Source organism: Cyclopterus lumpus, chromosome 12, assembly GCF_009769545.1.
Source record: "Cyclopterus lumpus isolate fCycLum1 chromosome 12, fCycLum1.pri, whole genome shotgun sequence".
Classification (NCBI taxonomy): Eukaryota; Metazoa; Chordata; class Actinopteri; order Perciformes; family Cyclopteridae; genus Cyclopterus; species Cyclopterus lumpus.
In genome coordinates, this window is record NC_046977.1 from 14,970,929 (window position 1) to 14,996,549 (window position 25,621).

The window sequence follows — 25,621 nt, forward strand, 5'->3', positions numbered from 1 at the left end:
GAGAGAGAGAGAGAGGTGAGTGATGCTGCCATCGTGTGGCAGTTTCACAGTTACGGTTGGTTAGGGCCTGAAACCCCTGCTTCCAGGTACAGGAAGAGAAAGTAGGGCCAGTAGACCTCCACCCCAAGTGCACATGTTGGGGTGTCGGCTGGTGTCAGAAAATCATTAGAATATTATGAATTCCTGCAGAGAATCAAAGACAAGATATATTGATGATGTCAATGTGTATGCTGAAGGCTTATATAGGTATGTTCAACATTTAACACGGGGGTCGAAGGGGCCTTTGCTCTTTGGACAACTTGTTATTTAAATAGGGGCTATTATATATATATATATATATATATATATATATATATATATATATATATATATATAATAATAAATCTATCAGCTGAGCTATCTTGGTTAGTCTCTTTCCGTATGTAACTCGTTTGGGGCCCAATGGCGTCACATACAGACTCAGAAGTGGTAATTCATTCCACGGTTTGGCCCCTATTCACAATTGGCTACAAAGCCTGATGGTCTTCCTGGTGTTTTTCTTTATGCTCCGCTGTACCGCCTTGCGAACGAGAGTGGGTGAAGAAAGCATATACAATGTCCCGTTACGCACAAGCTTGAGCACTGGCAGCCGGCCTCCTAACCGGGTCCAACGACTGCTTTGATATCAATCTACATGTTCATATATAACGTCGGTGGTATCAGAGCAGCACAGTGTGAGAGTAGCCAGCGACAGAGAGTGTCAGTGGCTTGTTTTTCATCAATTAAATTGCTTTATAATAGTTTTCAAAAAAAGAAAAAAATGATGCGATTGTTGGCTCAATGCTGTCATTAAGCCAGTATTAACTGTTATTTTCCCCCGTGAGTTAATTTAGGGGTCTGGCGTCTTGATTTTCAATTCCTCTTCAGTCTTTTGCACATGTCAGCATGATAGTTATTCATTAATAATAGTCCTTTTAATTTATATAGTGCTTTTTAAGATACTCAAAGACACTTTACATTATATACCGTAGACACAGCTACGGGGAGCAATGCAGGGTTAAGTGTCTTGCTCAAGGACACATTGACTAGGGCGGGGATTGAACTGCCAACTCTTGATTGAAAGACGGGCATGCTAACCACTGACCCATAGTCACCCCACAATTATTAAGCTGATGCACAACGTCTCCCACTATATTGTTAGTTATTACATGTTTTCATATTGACTATTTATGATAAACATCTTGGAATGATCCTTTCATAGCAGGGGCATCACAAATGATACTTGATCATTCTTGTTGGGGAAACAAGATGACCTCCAAACAAAACACGCATGATATATTCATTTGGTATTCCAGCTGGATTGGCCTAGTTTGCCATCTTGCAGATTGAAAAGTATCCTCTCCAGCATGAGAGGACAGATGTCTGTGTTTGGAGGAACTCTGAAATGTATGCGTGGGTTTCATTCTGCTAATGTACTAATATACTTGTTTGACTGACATAATATTCATGTGATGATACGTTGTGCTATCATTGTGATGAATAATTTATTTCCTTTTGTTCTACACTATGAAGCCATCCAGCTGAGACCCGCCATCATCTGCCTGTCATGGTGCTGCTGCAAAGCCTATAACTTTGATTTGGCAACAAAATCCCAACAGGGATTATTAAAATCACAGTCCTGCGTATATTGTATACAATATATTGTTCCACTCTTGTTGATTGTTGTGTTAAATGACGCTTACTTACATTTAATAATAACATAATAACAATGCCATTTTGACATACTGTTACACACCTCCACTCTCGTCTGTGACACTGCATGGATCCTTTTCCACACAGGCTATTTCTACCGCATCAACCACCCCTCTCATTCCCACCATCCATACTTGTTCTGTTCCCAACCCTTATCACCGACTCTCAGTCAACCCCACCTCTGGGAGTTCAACCTACACTCTGCAGCTTCCGCACCATCTTGGCTGCTCACTATATCAGGGAAGGTAGAGGGAGATTCAGGTCTTCACAACAAAAGAAAAGAAAAGTTCCCTCCTGAGACACTGTGTCCTGAGCCCCCTCCCCAATGCCAATAAAGCTATTGTTTGAGAGAGGTCGAGAAGCAGGATCTTGCAACGTCTCCTCCATTGCTCGTGGCGGCTGATGTATGCCTTGCTGTTGCCTCTCAGCCAGCTGGCATCCAGCGTGTTTATCACCTGCATGCCACAGCCAGTACAAGGGTGCAATGAGGCTTTTCCTCTGTTACTGAGAGACACAAATACATTCACCACAGGAAAAGTTGAAATGGAACTGTATTTGTTTTTTTCATTTATTGTTTGCATTGCTCTGTCATCTGTTTAGGACCACTGGCACTATTCGAGGTAGTAGTCAAAGAAGTTGCATTAACAGCAGTACCATATTTATTAGTTTGTCTTTAAAGCATCTTAAAATTGAAATCCTGCAGCATTTCTGTTGTTACATAGTTGTTGTTTTGTATGGTTTATTCATATTTTGTCTGCATTGCCTGTGATCATTTATTCCAGAATGCTGGTAGCACATGTTGGAGCCGAGTGGCGGTGCAGCAGAAGTAAAACCCGCAGGAGCAGTTTTGACAAAGAACGAACAGTAACGCGTGAGAAGCATCAAATTACGGACGTCCCGTGAACGCGTCTCCCGACGGTGCAGATAGGTCCGATTACCTCAGAGATCACCGTGACGACAATGAGACCGCAGTCACTTCACACACAAGTAGAGCCACGCGGATTAAAAATGATTAGCAGGCGATGACAGCGGGATTAAATCTGATCCTGGACCTGATTATTACAGGTTAGAGTCGCTAAGAGCAAAGTAAGGCTCGCTCACGTCGCATCCACCTGAGAACCAAACCAGTCCTCTCTCGTGCGCGTCTCAAGTGCGTCTCCAACCTTGGACCTGAATGGCTAAACTACCAGGAAGTGCCGGTGTGCCGGTGCTCGGGGACAAGTCGCTGGAGTTTTACCGGGACCCGGTGAGTTTCTGCCGGCAGAGGATCGAGAAGCACCGGGGCAGAGTGTTTCAGTGCCGCGTGCTGAATAGACCGACCGCCTTCGTCTGCTCTGTGCAGGGGATGAGAGAGCTGCTGTGCGGTATGTCGTGTGTTGTGTGTGTGTGTGTGCGTGAGCGCGCGCGCGTGTGTATGCTCGTGAACGCAACAGGTGAGCGTAGTAGAGTTGGGCAGTTAAAGCTGCGTGTTTGGTCCCCAACGACAAAATAAAACACCGGTATTTCAATGTGGACTGATATATTGTTTGCAGTCTGTCTGCTTAGGCAACCATTGGTCATGTTATTAGATAATATGCCACTTTGTTGGTTTGATTATGTATTACAGGGGAATGATCGGATCATAGTTTAGAGCGCCTGTGTTCTTGTCCTCTTCGCCACCGGATGATGACACACATTAACTAAAGGAACCTTCTCCCTCATGTGGACCCACATTCACCCCGGGATTAGTCTGACCCGTCATGGGAGAGACTCGTGATGTTGCACGAGAAGGGGGAAGAGAGAGAATGTGTGTGTGTGTGTGTGTGTGTGTGTGTGTGTGTGTGTGTGTGTGTGTGTGTGTGTGTGTGTGTGTGCGTGTGTGTGATACATTTTATGTTGTGTGTTTCAGAGAAGTCCAACGTGTTTCTGAAGGATCCAACTGACTTGATGACCAACATGTACGGCGACACCGTTGTCACCACTAATGGTAAACGCATGCGCACACCAGAACCCCCACAGACGGCTCAAAGCAGAGCTCTGAATGTAGCAGATTTGTATTTCATACACAAGGTACTGCAAAGATAAGAAGAAGAAAACACTCTAAAAGCAAAAAAAACAAGCAATTATTTCCAAGATGCAGGCACTGATGAAACACTAAAAAATACACTTTTGTTCTTTACACGGATATGTATACTCCACACTGGTAATGTAAGACCAGAACTATGAAATATGCTCAAATTAACCAGAGCAAATATGAGTAACTTGTATTTGTGTGTTCTAGGTGAAGAGGCATGTCTTCTCCGTCTGTCTCTCACCGGCCTGTTCACCGGAAGTTGTTTGAAATCCTCCCATGATTACATCACCAGGTAGGGAAAAGATTATTCTTTCCCTATTATTGAGACATTATTTTTGTCTCGCCTCTTGTGCAATGAATAAAGATCGAGGCAGCTACATTCGACATGGCTGCAAAGTCCGTATTGCTGCAACAACGTGTCCATCCAAGTCAAAGGCTTCTTTGAACTGACCCCGTCTCACTTTTTATGGAGAGAAGAAATACATATACTGTGTATAATATAATATTTCAAATGCTGGAATAACAAGTGGATGTAGCCTTAAGTTATTGTTACAATGAACAGAATGTATCAACATGCACTGGCGGGACATACCTTTTTGTGTTTAAACGACTGTGACTTCATCTTGTCTGAGAAGTGTGTGTGTCCGTCTGTGTTTCTCTTTCACTCAACAGTGTATGTGAGCGCTGTCTGAAGGACCTCTCTCTCAGGTAACGCTTCACTCAAAGCATGGACATTTACATGGGGGTGGGGGACAAGCCAGATTACTAATTACTAATGGTAAAACTAAAATATAAAAGACTTCCGGATAAGTAAAACCAGCAATGACATGAAAACAGGATTAGAAAATGTGTGTGTGTGTGGGGGGAGGAGTACACAGCAACTACACAACAACTACACAACAGTAATTACACAACAGTTAGGCTCTGTTGTGTTGCATTTCAGTTCCCATTGTACCTGTTTGTGGATGTTTCAGCTTCCCTTGTTCTCATTAATGCACATGCAGTTTCGTGATGTGTGGTAGATATTTATCTATTTTATTTATTTGATATGTGATCTGTTTGTGCGTGTGTGTGTGTGTGTGCATGCATGCGTGCGTGAGTAGTGGCCGGCCACAGTGTGTGTATTCTGCCTTCAAGCGTTTGGGGACAGAGTTGGTGTTGGGCCTTTTTCTGAACGTACGAGCAGAAGAGCAACCTGAACTTTTCCAGGAAATCATGCAGCTCTGCACCCAGCACTGGCATGGTAGGGGACAACACAAATATGCTGTACACACACACACAGTGTCAGATGACTAGTTTCCATGGCAGCAGCTTGTAACATGAAATATTACAAGGTTCACAACACATACATAGACACAGCTGTTTCCAGAGGGAACATCCACATGGGAAACAAATCTCTGCCCTTCCTGTAACACACCTGCCTTGTTCTTGTACCTTCCATAGGCGTGCGTGTGTGTGTGTTTGTGTGTAGGTGTCTACTGAGTATAGGCAATGGTGGCTATGGTGAGAGCTGCCGTGGGGACTGGCTGGTGGTTTAAACAGGACAGTCGGTTATCTAAACACACACATACACACACACACACACACACACACACACACACACACACACACACACACAAATGCAGAAAAACAAGTGCTTTTTCTCTGCAACTATCAGTTTATATACACTGCTCCAAAATGGTCTTTTATTGAAATGTAGCGCTGGTATTGACACTCACTGTAAAACTAGTATTTAGTAAGTCGGCTTTGTTGTTCTGCATCACAGTTTTGCAACATCTCCCACTTCCCCTTCTAGTTCAGCTCAGTAAATATGACACTTTGGGTGTTTTTGCCCTTCTTTGTATGTTTCCTGACCACATCCTCCGATGCCCGTGCAGGTCTGATCTCTGCGCCGGTCAATGTGAAAGTCCCTCTGTGGTCGTCGGGTTTCTCCACCGCTCTGGAAGCCAGAGACAGACTGATGGACATCATCAAAGACAAACTGGAGAATGAAACACAGGGGTGAGACTGCAGTTGTCTTTCATCCCCGTAGAGACTGAAAGAACCACCCACTGCTTCTCTACTTCCCCTCTCACTTGCTGAAGACTTGCCAGTGCTTGTGTTTCTATTAGATTGTTGCGCAACAATTTGAGTTAGTACATTTCTTGAACTTCTGCCAAGTAAAATGCCATCTTTCCCGTCGGCCTGTTCCCTGCTAGCCTGCACGAGCCTTGGATTCCATTTCACCATTTCGTCTGCATTCTTTGTTCTCCTAGCTGACTTCTTTCCCTGACTTCTGCCTTTCTTTTTGCTTTTGGCATCGAGTAGAGATGAACTTTGATCTTTATCTACTCGATCTCTCGGGCCGGGCTTTTGGGTCAAACCTACCTTTACTCCGTCATTACAGGTACGTTGAAACGTACCTAATGACTTCCCTCTCAATTGTTATTGATCCGGTCATGTGTTTTGTTATGCCCTTTGACATACAACAACATTACCCTCTTGGCTGTTGCTCTTTGCAGTGACATTCTGACGCGTAAAGCTGTCTCCCTCGCTGCCATAAATCACAGGCTACAGCGGAGGCTGTCGATCTCTGATTATGCGCTGGTTTGTTTATGGCTCATTACTGATGATTTGTTGAACGTGGAACCTTAATCCCAGTCTCCTCTCTGCGGCTCTAGTTTTGTCGGCTCCCTCGGTTCTCTGCCGCTGCCCGACTCCAGTTCTGCCTCCCAGCACCTCCTGTTGTTCATCTCAGCGCTCATCCCCAAGGCGCTGGCATCGCTGCTCACCTCCTTCACACTGGCACTCAGTGGAGACGAGCAGGTATACACATCTTCAGTACACATTAATCACGCAAATGTTGCCGTGATCCATAAATGTGCACAGGCAGGCCTTTGTGGCGCTTTGGATTTTAAGAACTTGATCACATACAGAAAGAAAAGTACAGCATGTCCTTGAATTAAAACATGCCACACAAATTCATCATTATGCTTCAGCGCTTTGCGTTCTTAAATTGATACTCTATATGATACAAAAAAAACTGATATTAATTGATATTACTGCAGTACATGTGAAGTGAAAGTCATCAGTATACATTTCTTTTCCTCTTGAGCAAAAATGAGGCTTCTGAAAAATCTGCAACCATGCGCCATACCTTTTTTCTTGCCCAGTTGTTTCTGCTTTTAAATTCGATTTTTCAAACCAAAATCTTTCTCTGTGTTCACGAGAAGACCCGCCGGCGAGCGATGGAAGACCCTGAGTACTTTCGCGCAGTATTGCTGGAGGTGCAGAGACTTTGGCCTCCTTTCATTGGTGGACGCAGAATAGCTGATCAGGTAGGGCCGCTCACCGGGGGGACTGGGTTGCATCCCATTCATTCCATGTCGGACTGAACGAGTGTCGAGTATTTCTTATCTCGCGTTCTGAATGTGGGAGATTCGGTGTCCCGTTTGGGACCTTCTCGCCTCTAAAGTCATTATAAATCACAGATTTGGTTCTGGGGACTGATCTTCAGATCCAAAAGATATGGGACATTTCATGCTTCACATATTCGGCATAACAGAATTTCTTTTATTCTGCCGTTATCTTGAGATCACAAGTTAATTGTTATGGTAATACGGTTGATGGGATTATAGGTAGAAATGTCAGACTTCTACTTTGCAATATCTTCAATTTGAAACAGTCTTTTCTTTTTAATTCGTAAAGGTAACAGGTTTCATACTTCTCTTAAATGTGATCAAATTGATCCTTTTTATTTATATATCTTTTTATGAAGCGTCAATTATCTTTTTATATTTCGTTAACAAGGTTAAAATAATTAAGTTGTGATCTTGAGATAACTGGCATGGCTGAATGTCTGAAAGTATAAGAGAGTTTTAATGTAACTCCATTCCCTCCCGAGGAAAACATGTGCTAATATACACTAATATACACTGTTGTGTGAAAAGTCTTCCATGTGTGTCCACTTTGAAGGATATATGAAAGTCATTGTTGGACCTCTAGGTTTATTTTCCAGTATAGTCTAGGCTTCTGTTTTCTGTGTTGCACTCCTTTCCTCTAGATGGCGACATATTCCTGTAGTTGGAATCTCCCCTGCTGTCCTTTCTCTGGTGTTCACTGTACAGTACTGAGAGATACAGGGGCTGGACTGGGAGCACACACACCTTGCACTATATTACATTGGGCCTGCACTAAAAAACAGTTTGTTCAATCTTGTATTTGTCATTTTGCGTTAAGTGTCTTTCAGCTCTAGTTGGTGGGTCTCGTTCTCTTTATTCTTGAGACTGTTCCTCTTGCAGTGTATAAGGTTTGACAGAAACTACAGTACACGGAAGTCGACATTGAGGTGTGACTATCAGTGAGCAGCATATGTGTTTTAATTGCAACTTGATATACGTGAAACGTCGTCAGAACAATTACAGACGGGTGCACCTGATATTCATTGAACTGGTATTTACGGCAGGGCTGTTTTATTTGGTGTTTCTATTATTTTGTACAGCCCTTGTTTATTGTAACTTGTTCCACGCAGCCATTATTTCCACTAAACTGGTGACTTATGATCTATTGAAGGTTCATAATATTCTTGTTTATATCCAGCATTGTTGCATAAACCTGTGTGCTAGACACGTGGACATTTTAAATCCCCTTGGCCAACCGGATATGTTACAATATACATTTTCATTCATAAAAAACGAGTGCTTTCAGGTTTGATCTGAGTAAATTTGGGATTCTAGTGCTGAGAAGTCCTGTCTCCTGATTGGCCGGCTGCTTCCTCCGAGGGCTGCCTCCACCTCCTTCCGCATCGGCTGTGTTTATCATTATGACCTCATCAAACTGCCTTATGCAACAGCTCAATCAGAGGCATTGATCCATCTCCGCTATTGATTGGCTCCGCTCTCCCGGAAGGAAGTGAGCGTGTGTCTGTGTGTGTGTGTGTGAGAGGGGTGTTTGGCTGTGGGATTGATGTGTGCTGGTGGCACTGTGAGGCCGAGTGGAAAGTCATTTGTCACTTCTGGGAAACGCATCAGTACTCTTTGATTCCCAACGGCCCCGGTGGGATGCGGGGTCATGGTGCGTGGGCGTTCTGGGAACTTAGGACAAGAAAGAACTCAAAGAATAATGTGTTTGTTTTCATGCAAGGTAGATTAGTTAGTATTGAGGAAGGAACGAATACTAGATTATCTATGATGACTCAAATTGACTAGATTATTTGTGTTAAAAGGTCTTTTGACGACTACTTGCAGTTAATTAATAGTTAATTAATAATTAACAGTTGGCATCTTGACTAGACTTGAATGTTTCACTCTGAAGTATCTTTTATATTTTACCTTTTAAGTTGACATTTTTAATTCAATGTAATTCAATGTATGGCACATTATCATTCAACCCTTTTCTATGCGTTTCGTTATTTTATTTATTATTTATTATATAATTTTTTAATCATGACACAGTGATGTTTTAATATAGAATAATTAACAAGGAACTCAAGCTGAAACAGTAAACCCCGTACCCCAGGAAAATATGTTTCCAACTTCAAACACATTTTCTCCAAAGAAAAATCGGGAGAGAAGTGAAAAGAGATGATGAGATGTTTATGCGCGCGGGTAGTTGTGTAAGAAAGAGAGCGATTATTAGTATTCACAAACCGGTGGAAAAAGTAGAAGCTCCATCCAGGTGGAACTAAGATAAGCAGTGTGTGTGTGTGCGTGTGTGTGCGCGTGTGCGTGTGTGAGAAACGAACTGCAATGGCCGAGGCACCTCTCAATGTGAAGTGGGAGAAAGAAGGAGAATTGTAAAATATTTGTTCACTCCAGCAGTGAAAGAAAAGCGCGAGTAGAGGAAACGGAAACGGTGATCCTGTTCTGCGGTAGGCCATTAGTGCAGCGGCTAATGGATGGAGTGAATAGGTGAATTAAAAGGGCAACATTGGGGTAAGTGGTCTTTTAGCCCCAAGGTGGCTCCTTTGAACAGAGCTTGGTGAAACCTCAACTCGGGACATTTTGCCTACAATGGAACTGCAATTCCCAATTTGAGCCAAACATCAGCGCTCCCATTCATTTTGATTCAAAGGGGTATTAATAGCGTGTTCTTAAAGTTGCGTCATTGCGCTGTTGGCTCACATTTAGTTCTGATTGCATGTCACCGCTTAGAAATCTGCTTCCGAATCATGACCCCTCCTGATCAACAGTTTGTAAAATACAAAGGCGTTGTAGATGTGAAGCAGGATTCATTTCATTATAATGCGATATGATAATAGATTTTCCCCCACTGTGTGTGTGTGTGCAGGACTCCACGCTCGCAGGGTTTCATGTCCCAAAGGATTATGGCGTGATCTACATCAGCCATTCTGTCCACCGCGACCCGGAGGTGTTCCAGCAGCCAGACAGCTTCCTGCCAGAGAGATGGAGCGGAAGGTGAGGATTCTTATTCTTGTCTTGTGTGATCTATTGGCAGAAATGTATAAATCTAATTTTATTATGTTTTCATTTGTGTATAATCACCGCGATATAGGAATCGTTGTGTTTTTATCTACGTGATATATCTATCTACTGTATATCTTCATATGTCCTCTTCCACGCCCTGTTGCACGTGTTGTTGTTCGGCCATGTTCCTCCAGTAGCCCTGAATGGACCAATCAAACGCTGGCTCTAAAGAGGGCCTTTTGCGTTTGTGGCTGCTTGAACTTTGTGCCACAAATGCACCGGATGGTGTCGGTTCTCCCCCACGCTTGGAATGGAAGGCCGTGGGGGTCATCTTTTATATTTTACCTTTTAAGTTGACATTTTTAATTCAATGTAGAAATGTATGGCACATTATCATTCAACCCTTTTCTATGCGTTTCGGTATTTTATTTATTATTTATTATATAGTTTTTTTAATCATGACACAGTGATGTTTTAATATAGAATAATTAACAAGGAACTCAAGCTGAAACAGTAAACCCTGTACCCCAGGAAAGGCCGTGGGGGTCATCGGAGGGGTGGTCACGATGTTGCTATCTGCCACCTCACGGCTCGATGTCACTAAATCCTCCACGGTAGTCCTTCAAATGTCCTCGGTGCTCCCTCCTTTGGTACAAATGTCCACCTGGACTTGAGGGTAAACTGTTTAGATCAGTGATTCTTTAGCTGGGTTCGATCGAACCCCAGGGGTTCGGCGAGTCACTCTCAGGGATTCGGCAGGGGTCAAGACACACACAGTATAGCCCGGTTCACACTAGCAATGTCGGGCTGCTTTTGTCGGTCGTCAAAAAAATGCTGCGTTCACACCAAAAAAAGTTGCGAAGTCAATGCACAGACATGAATGGAATGAATAGAGCGAAGCGAATGATTCGCCCGACGCGATCAGCGTTGAGAAGCTCCGCCCTTCATCACTGACGTCGTGCCGTTGTTGAATCTAACTGGCTGCTGCTGCTCTAGTGGCGCTGGAAGCGGAAGTTATCGAGACGTAGTCGGTGAACGTCACCGAGCTGTGTGAGCCTAGGGGTGATGTTATGAACCCAAACACGAGGGTGTTTGATGTTCCGACGTTTGTGGGATTTCCCCAAAAAGTATAAAGCTGAAATAGTGGTTATTTCTTCCATGGTGGATTGCGGAAATGATAACTGTTTCCACGGAGTAAAGCCCATTTCCGCCACTGTGAGAAAAAAATTAGGATCCTGTAAGTCATAATAATGAGATACTATCTCATAATTTCGACTTACTATCTCATAATAATGAGATACTATCTCATTATTTACTTATGCACCAAGATTAAGATATTAAAACTATTTTGTGACTCGCCTTTTATACAAGCTACATTTACATTAAACAACCTGTATCATTCAATGCCTTTCAAATTCATATCAATATTGGAGAACACAGTAGTGGTATCACATATGTGAAGAAAAAAACCTGTACAAATGCAAAGTTGGACTTGCAAAATAGCTCATCTGTAGCCCAAGACTCTAGTTGTCCGACTGAGCGCGCGCGGGGCGTAACAGAGCAGATAAGGGAAGCTATGTGTCACGACCGAAATAGGGACCTGAACCCAAATGCACGACTCGAGGCAAAGTTCAACAAAAAATCACAGAAAACCAATAAGAACAAAGTAGCAAAATAACAAAACCTGGCAAATGGCAAATGGCATGGGTTACGCTGGTTCTCTGGTATAAGGGACAAGACGAACTGGCACAGGACAAAGGGAGACGCAGACCATATATACACAGGGTGGACATTCATTCATTCATTCATTGTCTCTGGGAAGGAGAGAGACTTCACAACCTTTCTCACAATTGGTTGCAGGGTTTTCGTATTCAGTTGTGAGGTCCTGAAGGCTGCACCAGAAGGTGCCCATTGTTCAATGATGTAGGAAGGCTCTTGAACAGCCTTTTGTGGGATTAGAAAGGGCACTTGAAGTGCATTTCCCATTGCACATTGGTCGTAGAATTCACTCCAGAATTCGAGAGACAATCTCTCACAACTCCTTCATCATCATACCCCTTGTCAAGTGTTCCATCTAGCAGAACAAGTTGGACTTTGATGTCAACATCTTGAAGTCCATTATCGCTGTTGTAGAAATGTGCCATGAGCTCTGGCAGTACCTGCCTCTGTGAACAACCAATATTCTCCTCACCCTCTCACTGGATGACATGGTTTGTGGTGGCAATAGGCAATGTATCGTCCAAATTCTGTTGCTCATTTTCAGAAAAGTGTCCTTCAAAAACAACGTTGCTGCTCTCAAAAACATCCTCACTCCCACCCTGTGTGGAATAGAGTGCAAACCAATGGTGTAGTGCTTCCAAGAGATATCACTTCAGGGTTGACCGTTTCAAATGTAGCAGATGGCGGCGCCGTAGCAACACTTAAGAGAAGAAGTGGAAGACGGATTCTGAGAGCTCACCTGTCGCTCCAAAGATGGAGCCCAACCTGTGCTGTGACGGTGTGGACTGTCCATTGTTTTATTCTGTGTGGTCAAATAAAACCTAAGAAGAGTGTTCAATTGTCCAACTGTAATTACATTGTCAACCGTCGCCTCTTGATAATCTTTGAGATCAAACTCAAAATCTGTTAAGGGTCCCAGACTGTTTCTCCTTTCGGGAAAGAACAGGACAATTGCTTCCTGAATCAAATCTCTTTTCTGAGCATCCTTTGAAACATCGACTCTTGTTGTTCCACCTCCTTGAAAGCCTCTTTTTCATTATCATAATGCATCCATCCTATTTCTATTTTTCTCATTGCTTTCAGAGCATTTCTTTTCTGAGATGGTGCTCCAGTCTCTATTGTTTCCTCAGGAACATTTCTCTGTCTCAAGAAGTCTCTTAGATTAGCCATCCTTTGATCATGTATTACAAGGAAAGTTATTGGAGGATATCATCATATATATACACAATTAGAGTCTTGGGCTACAGATGAGCTATTTTGCAAGTCCAACTTTGCATTTGTACAGGTTTCTTTCTTCACATATGTGATACCACTACTGTGTTCTCCAATATTGATATGAATTTGAAAGAAATTGAATGATACAGGTTGTTTAATGTAAATGTAGCTTATATAAAAAGCGAGTCACAAAATAGTTTAAATATCTTAATCTTGGTGCATAAGTTGAAATAATGAGATAGTATCTCATTATAATGAGATAGTAAGTCGAAATTATGAGATAGTATCTCATTATTATGACTTACAGGATCCTAATTTTTTTCTCGCAGTTCCGGGAATGGGCTTCCATACTCACCTCCTCTAAGGCGCGAATGCCGCGAATAATATTTGATATCTATGCTGCAGGGAACTTGGTGCGCTCAGTAGTCGACTTGCAGCTGTACTGATTGTACGTCATTTGTGATTTCCTTTTTAATCTTTCAATCATGCTAACTATGTCGAGCAAAAAAGGAAAGTGGTTGGACGAATACGTACAATATGTATTCACGTGTATAAAGGAACGTGATGGGAGCCAGGGTCCTCAATGCATGATTTGCAATGCTAAGTTGAGCAATTCTAGTCTAGCACCGGCAAAACTAAAGGAACACTTCCTAAAGCTGAAAGAGATGGGAAATACAAGAACACAACGCTCGCTGAATTCAAGGTGAAGAGAGCCAGATTCGATGAAAAGGCTACTCTGCCTGTTGTACCCCACGACAAACCGATCCTCACAGCATCGTACGAAGTTGCGTACCTGATCGCAAAGCAGGGCGAACCACACACCATTGGTGAAACACTCGTAAAACCAGCTGCGTTGAAGATGGCGAATATCATGCTGGGAAAAGCTGCTGAAGATAAGTTGTCCCAAATTCCTCTTTCAAATGACACTATCAGCAGCAGCGTAGACGACATGAGCGATGACATCTTGGCTCAAGTAGTTGCAGATCTGATTTCAAGCCCGGCTAAATTCAGCCTCTAACTTGACGAGACCACCGATGTTTCCAATCTAAGCCAGCTTGTTGTATTTGTGCGCTATATGAAAGACAACGAGATAAAGGAAGAATTTCAACAACCAAGGCAGTCGATGTGAAGAAACTCGTGGATGACTTCTTCAGAGACAACAATCTTTCGTGGAATATGGTTTCTGCAGTTTGTTCGGACGGAGCTCCAGCCATGCTGGGACGACACTCTGGTTTTGGAGCGCCGGTGAAATCCGATGCACCGCACATCATTTGTTACGCACTGGCATGCGGTGGCAACAAAAATCTTGCCTCCAAAACTGGCAGAAGTATTAAAAGAGCGGTGTAAGGAAATGGGCTCTGAATCCGAGGTACTTCTGTACCATTCTAACGTCCGGTGGTTATCCCGGGGAAACGTGCTGAATCGTGTTTTTGTCATGCGTGTGGAATTAGTCCTGTTTTTGCGAGAGTACAAACATTGTCACGCAGATTGCTTCGAAAATTCTGAGTTCATTCTCATTTTGGCGTACGTGGCCGATATTTTCGATGCTCTCAATCATCTCAATCGACAGATGCAGGGCGGTGGAGTCAACACCATCGAAAAGGGAAGAAAACCTGAAGGCGTATTCTCACAAGTGTTTACTTTTATTATAACACCAACATTATTCAAATAGCCCTTGTGGTAGAGGAGATACACCCTTTTTTTAGTTTGGGTATGTTTTTCGAGCAGAATCCTAAAAAATAGGCTGGGATGTAAAAGGTTAAAAAATTTAAAAAAAAGCTACCTTTATGGAAACGACGAACAGAGAATGATAACTTTGCAAACTTTCCCCCTGCTGGACGACTGTGTGAGTAAGATCGAAGACGTGTCTGGAATTGGAGACATTTCTGTACCTGAGGAGCTGAAGCAAGCGACTGCCGTGTACTTAGATGAGATCGCAAAGTCTAGCCAAGAAAGCCCTGAGATACGCACACCGTTTGTTGCAATCCTTTTCGAGGATGGTAGACGTGAAAACTAAGAAAAGGAACAGACTTTGTTGTGAAAATGACATGAGAGTGGCACTTGCCAAGGTGAAGCCCAGCATTTCTTACATTGATTTGCAGTAAATATTCATTGAGTTATGTTTTTGTGTGAAATTCATGTTTTGTTGGTTTTGTTCTTTGAACACAGTGATGTTGTGTAGAACTGATGCATGGTTCATTTTGTGCACTAATAACATATATACCTATGTTTTGAAGAAATCATATTTTATTTGTCCAATAACGAAGAGTTTGGCTTATGCACTGATGAAGCTTGCAGGGTTCAGTACCTCCAATAAGTTTAAGAACCACTGGTTTAGATGTTGGTGCGTAAAGGTCAAGTTTACTGTGACCTCACGTCAGTAAGCAATATCTTCAGGGACACCTGGAGGGAGTTGAGTTACTTCTGGCACAAACATCCAATTAGACTCAAGGACACAACAACAATACCGTTTTTGACACTATATCACCAATAATTGAAAGGGGGGTATTGGAATCCCTTATTATATGTAATGTGTTTTCCAGTTTTCTGGTTATTCATGGAGTCCCAAGAACTCTGCAGCAATCTCAACTTATCTCAAGTTTCTGTCCTTTAGAAAGAGAAATGACTTTGGCCTCGTGCTGCCAATTTGCTTCAATAACCAACAATCTCAAAAGGAGAAGAAGAGAATAGTCAGAGAGATCAATTTTTGCGTAAACGGAACCAGAAAATAGACCCAAATCGCACTCAAGAAAGTGGTACAACGTCTTCTCACAACTGGAAAAAGCAGCAGCATGAAAGACATTCATTAAATAGATAAGATCCTATTAAATAGCTATTCAAGGAAATAATGGATCTTCTTCTCATTTACTATCTGCGTCTATATTATAAGTGGCTTATCCTGAAAGGTTGAACAAGTCTGGTGTTGACACATGCTGCCTGCCACTCACACTGTAGTTTTAAGTGTAATATCGCACGCTGACACATGCCCACACACACACACACACACACACACACACACACACACAAACGCACTGAATGTTAGATGTAATAAGAAGGAGGACGCTTTTTCATAATAAAGAAACAGAGAGAAAAGAATTGTGTTTTTAAAAATAATTACCAAACCGTGCCAGCTAAAAGTGGCAACAGTGACACCAGGCAGCCATGTTACAATCTGAAATGGTACCATAGCCACAGGAAATAAGCAGGTGTCACAGGTATATATTAAAAGCCAGGTAACCATAGCAACAGCACCAAGAGCTCTTCTTTAGTTGAAACGGCTCCAGTTATGACATAAGTGTTTATTAGGTGTAGATGTACGCATCACTAAGTTAGAACAGGTTACCTCACACATAAATACGCTGAGAATATTTAGTAACGAATTTTTTAGTAACGAGTTAAAGCAGCGGTGTGGTTTATGGCCAACAAATCAGATCTCACCCTGATAAAGAAAGAAACAGAGAAAGAAGAAATAAAAAGACATGTATGTAACTTGATCTGGCTCTTTCACCAATTCACTCTGTCAACCGTTTTTCATTCATCCGCTTCCTCCATTCACCTGTTTATTCTCATTCATGCCGGTTCATTCAGGCGACAGCAGAGAGGTGTGGGGGGAGGGGAGGGATCTATGAATGTATGTATGTATGTATGTAGGGAGCTGCTGCCATGGAAACTAGTCATCTGACACTGTGTATGTGTGTGTGTGTGTGTGAGCAGGGTGGGGGATGATGCCCCGTGGAATGGGATGGGATACAGAATATGAGTCAGAGAAGACCCCATCCTGTTTTGTTCTTCTTCTCTGTGTGCGTCTCTCGGAAACAAAAAGAGGGTGTTTCCTCTTTGGGTGGGGGGGCTTCCCTCCATCAGTTAAATAGAGCCGCCATTATGAAATCCCTTTTAGTGGAACTGACAGTTTAACTCAATGAAGACAAATAAAATACAGACACACACACATCTAATAGAAACAGTTAAAGCAATGTTTGCCTCTATTGAGCATGATCATCAAGAAATGACGAAGGATCTGTTTATCTCAATATATTTTCCGTGGGTGTGAGGATTTAGCCGGGCATCCCAGTTTGCCATTTAATTGTAGTTTTATGTTTCTTACAACATAAATGTCCATAGGGTGACCTACTGGGTTTATTAGAGGTCAGGGTATATTTTGTTTGACCTCATTCAAAGTCATCTTTATGGTCACGCCATTAATTCACTAAAAATAAATGCTATTGTATGCGAAAAGGACAAAACAAATACAAATTATTGTAACAACGTGATGATCTGCTTATTAACACAATGTTAACAGAGTAGGCGCCGTTTAAAATGGACTGAAGTGAACGTAAAAGCAACGGAACACTTCATGAATGAATAGACAGGTAACTGCTGCCATGGTAACTGTCCACCTCATACCGCTTTTTACCAATGGGGATTCCCTGTTTGTGTGTGTGTGTGTGTGTGTGTGTGTGTGTGTGTGTGTGTGTGTGTGTGTGTGTGTGTGTGTGTGTGTGCGTGTGTCCGTGTGTCTGTGTGTGTGTGTGTGTGTGTCCTGCGGGATGAGATGGGGTTGAGGAATGAGTCAGAGGAGATTTTCCTTGAGACAATATGATGTAAAATCAAGAAAACATTTTTTTTAAATGTATGTGCCTGCAATTTTGATGATATTCCATGAAGACTAAAACTGACAAATCATTATTCTCATCGACAAGACTTGTGTGTGGAGCCGAACCAGATCTGTAGCGCATCCATGTTTGCTGTGCAGGCGATCTCTCTCTTCATTCCAGTGTGTGCCTGAGTACTGCAGTTTATTTTGAGTAGATCCCACACACAACCTCTTGCTGCCAAACATTCTCACTAGTGCACCATGTGTGTGTGTGTGTGTGTGTGTGTGTGTGTGTGTGTGTGTGTGTGTGTGTGTGTGTGTGTGTGTGTGTGTGTGTGTGTGTGTTAATTGCTGCTCAAACTAGTGAATTTCCCTCAGGATGTAACTGTATTTCTGTCTCTCTGCGTGTTTACTGTATTTACGCTTCTCTCCCTCTATTTATCTTCCGGCCTGTTTCTCTTTCCTCCTCCATGTCCTTTTCTCTGCTCCTCCATCTATCAGTCTTCCTGGAGACTGGTTCCGGTCTGCCTTGATAGTTGCCTGGCTCCTTTCCTTGCCACCTGGCCGCGTAATTTAATGACTGCAGTCCTGCTCACCTACAATAACTACAGTTTAACCACATTGTGTGTGTGTGTGTGTGTGTGATAATTGCGTATAGTGTGTGCGCTGTGTGTCTCTGTATCGTCAGCTTGTGTGTTTGTGTGCTTTTCCAGTTGGAAGCAAACGCTGGAGCTGGCGAGTTAACATCCGATCCTCCAAACGCCCACACAAGCTCCGGCCGCTAGAATCGGAAACGCAACCAAACGCAGATAGAAATCTGAGCTCCAGCGGGCTGTGTTGCTAGTTTTAGATAAGTCTGAGAACAGGGGGGTTTCCTGCTTGTGGACTAAAAGGTCTGATTTGAAGTGGAAATTGTCAGCAAATCTTCAGTATTAGTTTGGATTGCTTGTTGAGAGTTTTCACCATTTCGGTGTATGAATACTGAAATATGAATCCCTGAAGATAACTGAGGTCTGATTTGTTTTAGTCTGTGTATTAATGGACACGTATAGTGTTATTCCGGGCTTGTTCCGTTCATTCAATCTATAGCTTTGATAGATTCAATGTTTATTTAAAGGACCATTTCTATAGTTCACTGAAGGTTTCTGGGAAATACGCATTTGATTCGGAAAAATAAACAACCTGAACATGATGGGTTGTTTAATTAGCATGTTTTTCACATTGATCATAGAAATATGGAAATATGTTGATCAATGAGTTATTTCTCATTAACATAACTTAAACAGCTGAGGATTTTTTTTTTGCTGTTGCTATTTTTCATGAATGTAGCTAGGTGGCTATCTATGAAAGAAGATGATTCTCAATCCCGCCTATTAAGCTCTGATTGGTCAACAGCTAATGGCACAACATCAGATCTAGGGACACTCGTACTCGCCACAATCACAGACATTTCTCTTTGATGTTCTACACACTGTCACTGTCAAACTCCAAAGGAAATACTTGATACATGTCAATGTGATGTATCCGAGTTCAGCAAGATAGCCATGGGAAGATATGAAGTAGCCCACTGAGAGATTGTTTAACTCTTTCATAGCTACTTTTATTAAAGCTAATACTTAGCTGGATGAAGTTAATAACATCTCGGCTTCAGAACCAAGTCATGGCGTTTCCCTACACTTAGAATAATTAATTATACTGGACGATAGATTATACTTCTCTGATGTACTTCCCATCGATTGAGCATATTCGATATGGCCTTCTGCTGGGCCGCTTAAGACTTCCTCTGTCTCGGTGTTACAGGACTGCATTGTCCACTACACATGTCGCTGGTTCAGGAAGGGCCTCCAAGTACATTAGACCATTAGACAGATGCTGCAGAGAACACTAATATTTCCCTTCTCTCTCTGTCTCTAACTCTCTCTCTCACACACACACACACACACACACACACACTGGACCCAGACTATACACACCACTAATGCTTCCTGTTTGCCTTTAATCAGAGCTCAGGTTTCAGGAAGACAGGATGCATTAGTGGTGAGAGGGAAGAGATGGCCTGCATTAGCAGGCTGTTGACAAACCTGGCGGCTGGAAACAACCAGAATCTCTTGACTTTTGAGCACATTTTTAGCTGACACATTTAAATGTTATGACGACATGTGTCTAGATGTTTCAATGATCCAGGCCCGCCTTGTGTTAGCGCCCGCCTCTCAGTTCTGTCTTTAGTCAACGAGATTCTCTATTGATTCAATCCACGTAACAGTTATTGAGATATTTCAATCTGGAAAGTGGTGGACAAGCCAACAGAGCAATGATGCTCACATGGCTAAATATTGATCTAAAATATAAATATACAAATCTGTGTAAAGTGCAAGTAAATCAATAAATAAAGAACGGACACACAGACCCAGACAGTGTGTATTTCTAAATGAACACGGTTTCCTGATATCATCGGTGACCTCTGGCCACCATTCAGGTCGCATCATCGGTTGAGAGACATGACATGCTTCCATCATGTCGCCACCATCGCATCCTCATCTGATGTCACATCTGATGATGATCCCGTATTCTATGACGGTTTTGTTATGTGCAAGCCACAGAGGCATGAAGTGGTCTGTTGAGGGACTGCCTATGAATGGATACAGGCTCAAGCGCTCTGATTTATTATTGGAGCGTGTTAAAATATTGTTTTCTGCAGCTCTGATTGCATTGCAAGCATTTTGGACACAACATGTCGTCAGCCTTTATCTGCCCCATTCAAAGGAAGGTGGTTAACTTGGTAATAAAGTGGTTAGATTCAACATGTCTCATGGTAATTATTAACAATAGGTCATTCAAAATTATTATTGTAATGTAAATTAAATGATCAATATCGACTGAAATGAAACTGTTAACATGTAACTATATGTTTCTGTATGTGCAGGAATGCAGGCCAGGAGCACTTCCTGTGTTCCTTCGGCAATGGGCCCAGAAGCTGCATTGGACCTAAACTTAACGATGTCTTCCTCAAGGTGACTCCATTTCTGTGATCATAACACTTCTACACACACACATGAATACACACACGCACGCACGCCCACTCACGGTGCCACTCTTTAGTGCCACGGTCTGTGAAATTGTCTTCTTTTGGAGATAAGGAGGTCAAAGATGTATCGAAGGTTGCATGTAATGAATGTTTTTTTAGTCAGAGAAACGGACACAAAGAAGAAGTACAAATCCTGAGATGTTGAGTAATGTGCATGTATGTATAATAAGAACTGGATGTGGCGAGGTCACTTTGACCATTAGACCACCGTTATATATAAAAGAGACGTTTGTGAGACACCTGGAAGTGCAAACAAGCTCTTTCTATTATGGATTTAATATTTAATATTGTGGTTACATTTATATTTGTAAAGCTTTCTTTGAGCTAAGAAAAAAGCCATTTAAAAAGCTGCGATGCAACCACATAGATATACATGCATATGTATCACAGAAAGTCTAGCATGATGCATTTTTGCTGTTCTCTGTCCTTAACTGACAAACGGACAGCTGAAAGAGAGACTGCTTACTGTAGCTGTGCAGCTGAAAACTACAAATAGTGTGATTTAAGGGTGAAAATATTGATATGGAAGATAATATATATATATATATATATATATATATATATATATATATATATATATAGTCTTTTGAAATATGGGTGAATGTGTTCTCTAATGGGAGAAAAATGGGAATTTGCAACCAAGATTGAAGTGAAATTTGGGAAGTTTCCAGGTGTTTCCAGTGTGTGTGTGTGTGTGTGTGTGTGTGTTAGAGATAACAGACAGAGAGCCCAGGTACAGACTGTCCTGTTTAAACCACCTGCCAGTCCCCACAGCAGCTCCCACCATTGCCTATATCAGGAGATGCCTACGCAAACACACACATGCGTGAACACACACACATGCATACAAGCCTTAGGAAGGAACAAGAGCAAGGCAGGTGTGTTACAGGTGTGTTACAGGAAGGGCACAGATTCGTTTCCCATGTGTTCCCAGCTGTGTCTATGTATGTGTTGTGAAGCTTGGAGGGCGACGCCATGACAACAACCACAACAACCACTGGATTCCTTCGGTTTTAATTGGAAACGTGTGAAACCAAATAAAAGGATTCCCTTTTATTCTCAGTTATCACAGGCCAACCTTGTGTAGGTTAAACATGTATGATAAAAGGATTGAATATTTCATAATCTCGTTGCAATCCCTACCGTACTCAGTAACTGTTGTGAGCATATACTTTGTACCTGCGTAGCGTTGATACATTAATAATAGGAGCAAATTACAAAACATTGTCTGAAATGTCGAAGGTTGCTTGCACTTTTTATCAGCTGCGGCTGACGAGATAAGTAAGCGAGCTCCGTGATTTGGTTGAAAATAATCTTAATGGCTGGCTTTTCAGTGTTTCCAGGGACCCCCTTTTTGAAACTAGATACCCTTAATAGGGTTTTTAATTTGCTAGCGGCCGGCTGTTATGCACTTATGCTAGGTGGAGTGTGTTTAAGGAAGCAGATTCCGCCATTCAGCCAATGAGAGGCGTATCACAGCAGCTCCCGTCCATTGAGTCAATCTAATACACTTATTTAACCTGCGCTGGTAGATTAAAGTCACAAAAAACGGCAACACGTGCTTTTAAACATAATATGTATGGGGCTGTTACTGAAAGCAAACCTTCATGCAAATATTAGGGATGATTCAAGCCTACACACACACACACACACACACACACACACACACACACGCGCGCACACTCTCTTTATGAGTCATTGTAAATGTTGGGTCTGATCGAATGGAGCGCAGGTGAAATGCTCAGAGCGGTTTATTGATCTCCTCTCTCCTCATTCAGCTCCCCGTATTGTTCCTCAGGACAATCAGATCTCATTATTTAAACTAGATTACTGATTCTCGATGTCCAGCAGCTTCTTGCTTTTTATAATTTGTTTTGGTTTAAAGAAGTGGCATGAAGGGGTTAAGGCGGCCGGTACATTGCTCCAAATGGACAATGACAATCTTTTTCTCCCCATGCATTCTGCCTATCAATATATATATAACCGTATATATGTATGTATGTATGTATGGGTACAATTAATAATATATATCTTATCTAAATCATTTTAAATCCAGTCTTTTCACACTCATATGTTGATAAATATTTTATTTTGACATTCAGTGAATTAATTCAGACGCATGATGTCATCCGTGTAAACGGGGTCAACCCCGCTCCTCCGTCTGTGAGCTGAGGAGTTCTTCTGACCCCGTAGTGAATATTGTTCTCTGCAGTGCGCCCCAACACTGCAATGGGATGTAATGTATGAGGAGTACACACCTATCCATCACCTTGGGAAGATTTATTCTGCACCGGCATGTGTTGGACCTCATCTTGTGTGTCTGATTGGCTTTCACTTGCACACACACACACACACTCACACTCACACACACACACACACACACACACACACACACACACACACCCACACACAAAAAAAGGGTGTGACCAGAGTAAAAAAGTAGACCACAGGGATCTAGGTCAGAGATGTGAGTCATCGCCTCCTTTCTTCATCCTGTCTCCCACCCCCACCACCATCATCCTTCGCCAATTCCCTCTTCTTTTTTTTCCTCCCTTCCTCCATCCTCATTCATTCATCCGGCTCCTCCCCCTTTATCAGGAAAGTCTTCATTCACAACGTTGAGGGAGGAAGGGCAACTGGCTGTTACTGGTGAATGCGATCGGGCTGCTCGGTGGCCGGGTGACAACCAATTGGGAACGCGGTGAGCCGTAGAGCTCTGCGTGTCCTTAGTATGTGGAATACTAAGTGCACGCAAGTATACTAAGTGAATGGGAATGAGTAATGTTAATTGTTGACATTTTGGGGAAACTTGAAACTCGTATTTTGCTAGATGATCAAATTAGCAAAGATGTGAAGAAACAGTTTGAGTCCCGAGGACCGAATGTTCTGTTTCAACTTGGCTGCTGAAAGGCGTTGCGTCGCATTCACTTCAACATGCAAACAAACAACGACAAGTGTTATGGAGGCTGGAGCTTAACAAGTTGGAGCGTTGTTTTTTTTTTGCAGCGTTGGCGGAGGCTCTCGCTCTGCCGTAAGCCTCCCAGTTCAACATTCTGTCTTTGCAATAAGATTAGGAATGTGTCAAAGCCCCGCCCCCCCACTGCTTTTAACTCTAAATATCATCAGGCAGAAAGCAAGTTCAGTTTATGTCAGCTCAGCAAAGATATTGACTTTCTTTTTCTTGTTTTGCCTCCAGGAAGCGTGCATGTACCTGTTAAAGAACTACGACTGGTGTTTGGACCCTCCATCACAGGACCTTGAGTATAAATGGCTGCCTGTCTCTCGCCCGGCCGACCCCCCCTCCATCTCCTTCACCCGACTCGATCATGCCAGATGTGACGGGAGCGACACCGGCTAGGGATGCTCAGACTGTTTAGTGAGGTAGCTGCTGATAAGTTGGAGGAAACATATGAGAATTAAAAATGAACGCAAGGCAAAATATGCCCGAACAACCTGGAATATATGTGAACACACCAAGAGGGAAGCCAGCCGACTGTGAAGCCCCCCCCCCCCCCCCCCCCCCCAGCTGCATATCATACTTTCCTGGGGAAAGCCGCTTGAGGAATCTGCAACAAAAGACAAAATAAATGACTCATAATAATTTGCCGAATCTGACACTGCTATACAGCATTTTATTTGTATTTTTTTTGTCTGTTATTTTTAATGGGTCATCTATGTCAGTTTAAAAAGATTTACCGGATTCAGAAAATGAAACTCTTTGCCCCACTGAATCTGTTCCATCAGATATTGCTAAGAGGTTAAATAGAGTTGCACCTTCTTTATTTTACTTTGAACAGAAATTCATATTGCCTCCAAAACTGCAGCCCTCATGTCCCCCACTATGCAGTATCAATATTTAAACCACATAAATCCAAGTGAACACACGCACGCACGCAGAGGTAAGCCCTCATATTCAATACCTAACTGGAAACCTGTCTCCCCTCCCCCTACCTAGCAACCACGACTGCTTAGCAACCGTTTGTCATACTGACACTGACTTTAGTATGCAAGTCTCTTACACGCACACACACACACATACACACACACACACACTAACATTGATACACATACCTGAGTCACATGTAAATGATGCCAGAAGGCGTTTGAGATCGCACGCCTAGATTTTAAATAACCTTTGTAACCTAAATGATTTTCAGCACATGAATCATAAACCATACTAGTTGTTCCGTGTCAATCATATGAAGGATAAAAACATATATTTACATTTGTATTTGTTGATATTAACATGAGACATTTAGTTATATTATATTACATATTGTTTATGTTTGCATTTGTCTGTCAGTCATTGAAGGGCATAATTGATAAATAACTTTATGTTGTCTAATGGTTTGACGTATGGGATAGTGTCTTAACTTCTTTTAATGTTAGTAAGTGTGTAACCTCCACTCTCATGCCACGTTGCTCTTTTATGAACCTGTGTGCTATATTTATGTAAAAGATGTGACATTTTGAGTATTTCACGGTCGTCGTTTCTGTATCATGTCAAATCTCCAGCTGAAATACAGGAATCATTGTGAATGCTATAGTGGTTTACTAATTTTTTTGTCAGGCTTCCCAAATAGATATATCGGGGATAATCGGACAAAAACAAGTAATGATTAGTTTTATTTATTTATTTAATTTAAAATAACTTGATAGTGTTGTCTCTCCAGGCCTCATGTCTCCAGAAAAATACCTTTCTAGTTGAAGTGCTCACAACTGACGTGCATAACCTGTGGTGAGGGATCACAATAGATTCATTTTAACGTGTCACAACAACTTTGAAGCAGCTCAAATACAACAATAACATGTTTCTAATT

At 42.2% G+C, this 25,621-nt stretch overlaps 1 protein-coding gene across 2 annotated transcripts; it reads left to right on the forward strand.

Moving 5' to 3' along the window:
* The first annotated feature begins 2,672 nt into the window (after nt 1–2,672).
* On the forward strand, nt 2,673–25,321 carry LOC117740975 (putative cytochrome P450 120). Of its 2 annotated transcripts, none has more exons than XM_034547666.1 (11): nt 2,673–3,095; nt 3,620–3,697; nt 3,992–4,076; nt 4,457–4,492; nt 4,888–5,027; nt 5,662–5,785; nt 6,445–6,589; nt 6,997–7,101; nt 10,052–10,179; nt 20,640–20,727; nt 23,998–25,321. In XM_034547666.1, the coding sequence occupies exons 1-11, from the start codon at nt 2,906–2,908 to the stop codon at nt 24,157–24,159; spliced, it is 1,281 nt and encodes a 426-aa protein (XP_034403557.1). In that variant the 5' UTR covers nt 2,673–2,905; the 3' UTR covers nt 24,160–25,321. The 2 variants fall into 2 exon arrangements, with proteins under 2 accessions (XP_034403557.1, XP_034403558.1); XM_034547667.1 differs by having other exon boundaries at nt 2,679–2,977; nt 23,998–24,301.
* The last annotated feature ends 300 nt before the right edge of the window (nt 25,322–25,621 follow it).